Consider the following 7,580-nt stretch of genomic DNA (forward strand, 5'->3'; position numbering starts at 1 on the left):
TAGACCAGGCTGGCCTCGAACTCACAGAGATCCTCCTGGCTCTGCCTCCCAAGTGCTGGGACTAAAGGCATGCGCCACCATCGCCCAGCAATGTAATGTAATGTTAAAAGAGAAAAAATTTGAAGGTCAACCTAGGATACATGAGACCCAGTCTCAAAATACATATATACATATTTAAAAACAAAGAATGCATACTAAATTATTCTCTAATATGCTTCCTGTTGCTGTCTCATTGCCTTGCGCATCACAGACACAATCATGTCTGCGTGTTGAATAAGTGTGTATCCCTTTCCCACTCACCCTGTCCACTGCTGACAGCCCCCAGGGTAGTATTTTACCCTCTTGGGAGAGCAGAGCAAGAGAAGGAGCACGGGGCGGGGCGGGGCGGGGAGGGGGCGCGGGGAGCCATTCACATCCAGTTGCCTCTGAGGAGCTGGGAAGAGAGCAATTCACACCTGATTACCTCCCAAGCTGAACAGCGCAGCAGAGGCTGGACCGCCCGCCCGAGCCTGAGCCGCGCTCCCCAGAGACTGCGCTATTCCACCCAGTCCGCCATGCAGCCTCCCCTAAGGCTTTCGACTCTCGGCTTCCTCCTGTTGTGTCTGGCCTGGGGCCAGCCATCCAAGTTTCAAGAATATGACTTTTTGCAGTTTCTGGACTTGGAGAAAGCGCCTTCACCTCGCAGGTTCCAACCTGTGCCCCGCATCTTAAGGAAAATCTTCCAGGCTCGAGAAGCTGCTGCAGCCGGCGGGGTCTCGCAGGACTTCTGCTATGTGAAGGAGCTTGGTGTCCGTGGGAACCTGCTTCGGCTTCTCCCAGACCAGGGTAAGGAACCCGAGTGTTTGTCGGAGAGGAATCTCAAGTGGGTGCTGTGGAGAAAGGAGGAAGGGACAGACGGGCACCGCGGCTGGTAGGAGTCTGAGCTAGGATCTTCATATTCTGTCTCAATTCCAAGATCAGCCCAGAGCAAGGCGCGTGTTCTTGTCACCCGGGGCTTCTCCACGCGGGTCTGACTGCCGCTGAGCCCTTCGGAGAGTGTAACTCACTGTTAAGAGAGAGTGGGCTCAGACAGTAAGGTCAGCGTTCTGAGAGCCACACGATCACACGCTGGGTGGGACCGAATGCAAGGTAGGTCGGACCCCCACCCCCCCATCTCCCTTCTCTCTTCTCCTTCCTCTCTCCCTCTTTTTAGTATGTGTTTGTGCATGCCTCTCCAAAGAGTCCGGAGGAGGGCGTCGGATCCCCTGGAGCTGAAGTTACAGCAGGTTGTGAGCAGCCCAGCAGCATGGTTGCTGGGCACTGAGTTCTGGTCCTCTTAATCACTCAGAGACATCTTTCTAGCCCCTCTGTGGTGTTACTTTTGTTGGATGTAAATGTCATGTCTTGACGTTTTAATTAATTTTGAGGCAAGGTCTTTTTGTGTAGCTCTGACTGTCCTGGAACTTGCCATGTAGTCCATGGCAAAATCCACCTGCCTCTGCTTCCCAAATACTGAGTGCTGGGATTAAACACCAACACATCTCTTGATTTTATTTATTTGTTTATATTTTTGGTTTCTTCAAGACAGGGTTTCTCAGCTGGGCAGTGATGGCGAACACCTCCAATTCTAGCACTCAGGAGGCAGAGGCAGGCAGACCTCTATGAGTTTAAGGCCAGCCTGATCTACAGATAGAGTTCCAGGACAGCCAAGGCTACACAGAGACACCCTGTCTTGAAAAACCAAACCAGAAAGAAAAAAAAAAAAAAGTGGGTGGAGGTGGGGAGGTGTTTTCTCTGTGTAGCTCGGGCTTAAACATGGCCTTAAACTCAAGAGATTTGCCTGCCTCTGCCTCCCAAGTGCTGAGAATAAAGGCGTGCAACTTGATTTTTTAAAATACAGACCAATGGTATGAACCTGAGCCACAGTCAGACTCTTCCTTTGTAGGAAAATCAGAGTGATTGCCATCTCATAGTTTCTCAAATGGCCCCCTACCGAATTACCCAGCCATCTGGTTTTTAAAGTAGGTTCTTCCAGCCCAAAGGCTGCCTGTCTTTCCTTCACTTCCTTGATTCTTATTCAAAGTTGGAGATGGCGGTGGAGCATCCACATTCCTGCGCCTCCGCCTTGGCATTCAGATGCATAGCCTTCCTTCCTACTTCTTGTTTTTTTCTTTTCTTTTCTTTTCTTTTCTTTTCTTTTTTTTTCTTTTCTTTTCTTTCTTTCTGCAACTCACTATGTGGTCTAGGCTGCCATAAACTGTCAGCAATTCTCCTGCTTCAGCTTCCCAAGTGCTGACATTATAGGTGAAAACCACCTCTGAAGACCAAGGATATAGTTATACCGCAGATGAAGGGAAGATTTGGATGTGTATTTGTCCCTGAAGCATTTGAATGTATACCTACAGTGAGCTGGCCTGGGAATGGCCTTGAGAATGTAGATATTATCAAAAGTTTTAACTGGTTTAAGAGTTTTTAGAGCCGTGCAGTGGTGGTGGCGGTGGCGGCCAGCACTGTGGGAGGCAGAGGCAGGATGATCTCTGTGAGTTCAAAGGCCAGCCTGGTCTACAGAGCTAGTTCTAGGACAACCAGGGCTACAAAGAGAAACCCTGTCTCAAAAAACAAAAGCAAAGAAACAATTTTCAGAAGGGAACTAGTTAAAAAGAAGTAAAAATCCAAGGTTGGCCTGAAGAGGAAGTTGACAGAGAATTGCCTTCAATGAGGTTTGTTATGATGAAAGGACCTCAAAGTCACGGGGCAGGGCATGGGTGGCAAGGGAGGGAGCTGGAGTGGGGACATCAGAAACAAAACAATAGATGGAAATTCTAACCCAAGAGCCTTAAGGGGAGAGGAGGCCTTCCACTAAAGCCTGGAGAGGAGCGTCACTAAGTCTTCGTTAAGTGGCTCAGCAGTTCAGAGCACTGGCTGCTGTTCCAGAAGATTCTGGTTCAGTTCCCAGCACCCACATAATGGCTGGCAACTGTCTGTGACTCCAGTCCCAGACACCCTGGTCTGGCCTCCTGGACACTGATGGATGTGATGCACAGACATACATGAAGGCAAAACATCCTCATACATAACTTCTGTAAAGTATAACCGTGAGAACGAGGGGGCTGGAGAGACGACTCAGACTCAGCATTTACTGTTCTTAGCACCCACATCAGGCAGCTCGCAATTGCCTGTGTGTAACTCCAGTTCCAGTTCCTGTGGCCTCTGTAGGCACCTGCTCAGATTCAGTGCACATACACATAAAAAAAAAAATTAGTGAGACTGGGGACAGGTATGGTAGCATTTACCTTTAATCATAGCACTTGAGGTAGAGACAGCTGGATCTTTTTAGAGTTCTAGGACAGCCTGGGAGACATAATAAGACTTGTCAAAAAAAGAAAAAGAAAAGAAAACAAAAAAGAAAAAAAATGTTGGGCATGGTGGTGCATGCCTTTAATCTCAGCATTTAGGAGGCAGTGGCAGGCTGGTCTCTGTGAGTGTGCACCAGAGGAGCCCTTCAGAGAGCAGCCTTCATTTCCAGACCCAATTCTTGGGCAGTCTCTGGACTGTGTAATCCCTCACCTCTCTCTTTTTCCATGTCTGGCCTCTTTCACTCAGCCCCAGGTTTGTGGGATTGAGCCAGGCTATTTGAGTTTGTAGTTCATCCGTCCTGACGTGTAGTATTTCATTCACTTACTGTGTGAGCGACAGTTTACCTGTCCATGTTACTCGGGTCGACCACTGTGGAGCTGTTTGGTGTGGAAGAGAAAAGAGGATGAACTGGGCAGTTAGTTCAGTGATGCTTTTATCCCTTTTAGCTTTACATTGAACTAATGTGGTAACAAAATGTAGTTACACTAGTTACACCTCACCCCCTCGGCCCCCTTTTTGAGATAGGATTCCACTTTGTATCTCAGGCTAGCCTGGGTCTCTCTATGTAGCCCAAGATAGCCTACAACACAGACAATGCTCCTGTCTCAGCATCTTTTTTTTTTTTTCTTCCTTGAGACGGGGTTTCTTTTCTTTCTTGTTTTTCTTTTGAGACAGGGTTTCTCTGTGTAGCCCTGGCTGTCCTGGAGCTCACTCTATGGACCAGGATGGCCTTGAACTCAGAAATCCTCCTGCCTCTGCTTCCTGAGTGCTGGTAGTAAAGGCCTGTGCTATCAAGGCCCAGCTGTGTCTCAGCCTCTTAACAACTGGGACAAGCCGGGCACTGATGATCCCAGCACTCAGGAGGCAGAGCCAGGTAATCTCTGTGAGTTCAAGGCCAGCCTGGTCTACAGAGTGAGTTCCAGGAAAGGCGCAAAGCTACACAGAGAAACCCTGACTCGGGGAAAAAAAAAAAAACCAAAACAAACAAACAAACAAAAAAAACCAAAACTGGGATAAAAGGGTGAGTCACCATGCTCACTTCATTTGTATTTCTTTTTTTATAGTGTTCTTTTCTTTTCTTTTCTTTTTTTTTTTTTTTGAGACAGGGTTTCTCCACCGCCCGGCTTCATTTGTATTTCTTTTCTTTCTTTCTTTCTTTCTTTTTTTCTTTCTTTCTTTCTTTCTTTCTTTCTTTCTTTCTTTCTTTCTTTTTTAAATATTTGTATTTATTTATTATGTATACAGTGTTCTGCCTGCATCCCTGCAGGCCAGAAGAGGGTACCAGATCTCATTACAGATGGTTGTGAGCCACCATGTGGTTGCTGGGAATTGAACTCAGGACCTCTGGAAGAACAGCCAGTGCTCTTAACCTCTGAGCTATCTCTCCAGCCCTGTATTTCTTTAATTGAGAGTAATATATAGTAATGTATAGTTTCAGTATTTTAAACAATTGCCCGTTGTTATACTATGACCAGTTTTCTATTGAATTATATTTTTCATAATGATCTCTTACTATTAGGCCTCTTGATCGTTTGTAAGAGGATTCTGTGTGTGTGTGTGTGTGTGTGTGTGTGTGTGTGTGAGAGAGAGAGAGAGAGAGAGAGAGAGAGAGAGAGAGAGAGAGAGAGAGAGAAAGTGCTACACATGGTGGTAAATGCCTTTAATCCTGGCACTCTGGAGGCAGGAGGATCATGATGTCTAGACCAGCCTGGGAGACTATACATAGGAGACGACCTCAAAACAAAACAAAAACAAAAGTGTGTGTGTGTGTGTGTGTGTGTGTGTGTGTGTGTGTGTGGTGGGGGTGCTGGGCATACGGATCAGCTGGCATGGTGCTTGCCTTGCCTTAGCACCCATGAAGTTCTGGGTTTGAGCCCCAGCATAGCATAAACCAGGTACGTAGGAGTGTGTCTACAACCTCAGAACTCTGAAAGTGGAGGCAGGAAGATCAGAAGTTCAAAGTCATCCTTGACTAAATAATGAATTCAAGGCCAGCCTTGGTTACATGAAAACTTTTCTGGGGGAAAAAAAAGAAGAAGAAGAAAAACAACAATAACAAATAAGTAACCAGAAAGTTGGGTCTGGGGAGACAGTTTAGTCCATGAAGACATTACCCTATTTACAAGCACGAAGACCTAGTTAAGCTGCCAGGTACTACATGTACACCTGTAACCCGATATTGTGGGGTACAGACCAGCAGACCCCTGGGACTCACTGGCCAGCCAGTCTGGGTAAATTGGTGAATTCTAGGTCGATGAGACCTTATCTGAATAAACAAAGTAGACAGCTCCTGAGGAACGACATGGCGCACACACAGTATCGGAACTGGAATGAGGACTGGGAAACATCCTCCCAAAGGGAGGGGTGGAATAGAATCCAGACTTCTGCACATGTTGACATTTATATCAGGTGGGTCTGAGGTAGAAAGGATTACCGTGACTCTCACATGTCCCTTTTTGCTTCTAGGTTTCTTTCTTAACACACAGAATCCTTCCCGAGACGGCTCTTGCCTACAGAAGTACCTCTACTTTAACTTGTCTGCTATCAAAGAGAAGGGAACGTTGACCATGGCCCGGCTGACTCTAGACTTGGGGCCCAGGTCCTACTACAACCTGGGGCCAGAAGTGGAGGTGGCTCTGTCTGTGGCTGAGGGGCCTGGTGTGTGGGGACGATCCCTCCCGAAGCCAGGCAGAAGGCTTGCACTGCAGTCTGTCCCAGGACCTCAGGGTCCTCTTCATTTCAACCTGCAGGATGTGGTTAAGGACTGGAACGGCAACCGACTGAAGAATTTGGGCTTGTACTTAGAGATTCTGGCCAAAGGGGACAGGCACTCTGGGGTAAATTTCCAGGTCGAGAACACCTGTGACCGGCTGCTGCGTTCTCTTCGTGCCTCTCTGCTGGTGGTGACCCTCAATCCCGATCATTGTCCCTCTTCTTCCAGAAAAAGGAGGGCAGCCATCCCCGTCCCCAAGGGTTCTTGTAGGAATCCCTGCCATCGTCATCAGCTGTTCATCAACTTCCGGGACCTGGGTTGGCACAAGTGGATCATTGCCCCCAAGGGGTTCATGGCAAATTACTGTCATGGAGATTGTCCCTTCTCAATGACCACATATTTGAATAGTTCCAATTATGCTTTCATGCAGGCGCTGATGCATGCGGTTGACCCCAAGGTCCCCAAGGCTGTCTGTATCCCCACCAAGCTGTCTCCCATTTCCATGCTCTATCAAGATAATGATGAGACAGTCATCCTCCGACACTATGAAGACATGGTGGTGGATGAATGTGGGTGTGGGTAGAGTGTCGGTAATAGGATAGGAATGTTCTCAGGGTAAATCCTTTAATAAAACTACCATTCTGGTTCATGACCTTTTGAATCTGACATGTCCATCATCATGTTTAATAGCTTCATAAGTACATGTATTTGTGTACTTACCGTGGATCCCTGGTGACCTTAGCAAATTTGTGTTCTAACATACTCTAACATGCTAGACTTTTTGTTCCAGGTCTTATTTATTTATTTATTTATTTTGGTTTTTCGAGACGGTTTCTCTGTGTAGCTTTGGAGCCTGGCCTGAAACTCACTCTGTAGCCCAGGCTGGCCTCGAACACACAGAGATCCTCCTGCCTCTGCCTCCTGGGTACTGGGATTAAAGGCGTGCGCCACCAGCGCCCAGCCTCTCCTGGCTTTGAACTCTGCAGGCCTCCTGCCTCTACCTCCTCCAGAATTACAGTGGTGGCAATCAGGACCAAATAATTTTTTTTTATTGAGACAAGGTCTCACAATTTAGCTATGACTTACCCTGAACTTACTACATAGACTGAGGTAGCCTCAAACTAACAGATAGCTACCTGGATGTAGATCAGTTTATTCTGTAACTCACTGTGTAAACTAGGCTGTGCTGTAACTCAACAGAGACTGGCCTGCCTCTGCTTCCTTAGTGCTGTGATTAAAGGCGTGCGCCATACCGTATACCGTACCATATAAATACGGTGTATACATGCATACACACATACATATATAAAAATTATGTACCCGTAATATTTTGAAATTATTTGAGAAAATAATTTCAAAAATATCAAGAAAAATAATGTAGAAAAACTCATAATTTTTAAAAATATTTATTTATTCATTTTTATTTATAAATGTGAGCCTGTGTGAGCCGAGAGCACCATGCACATGTAGGAGCCCCCTGGTGGCCAGAAGAGGGAGTCAGATGCAAAGTTACAGGTAATGAGGAGTCGCC

The 7,580-nt window shown here is 46.7% G+C and overlaps 1 protein-coding gene across 1 annotated transcript; it reads left to right on the top strand.

Moving 5' to 3' along the window:
• The first annotated feature begins 554 nt into the window (after nt 1-554).
• On the top strand, nt 555-6,657 carry Gdf3 (growth differentiation factor 3). Its single transcript, XM_028857830.2, has 2 exons — nt 555-825; nt 5,803-6,657. Exons 1-2 carry the CDS (start codon nt 555-557, stop codon nt 6,630-6,632), a joined length of 1,101 nt encoding a protein of 366 aa, XP_028713663.1. The 3' UTR covers nt 6,633-6,657.
• Nucleotides 6,658-7,580: the final 923 nt, after the last annotated feature.

The sequence above is a fragment of the Peromyscus leucopus genome, chromosome 3, assembly GCF_004664715.2.
Source record: "Peromyscus leucopus breed LL Stock chromosome 3, UCI_PerLeu_2.1, whole genome shotgun sequence".
In the NCBI taxonomy this organism is placed as follows: domain Eukaryota; kingdom Metazoa; phylum Chordata; class Mammalia; order Rodentia; family Cricetidae; genus Peromyscus; species Peromyscus leucopus.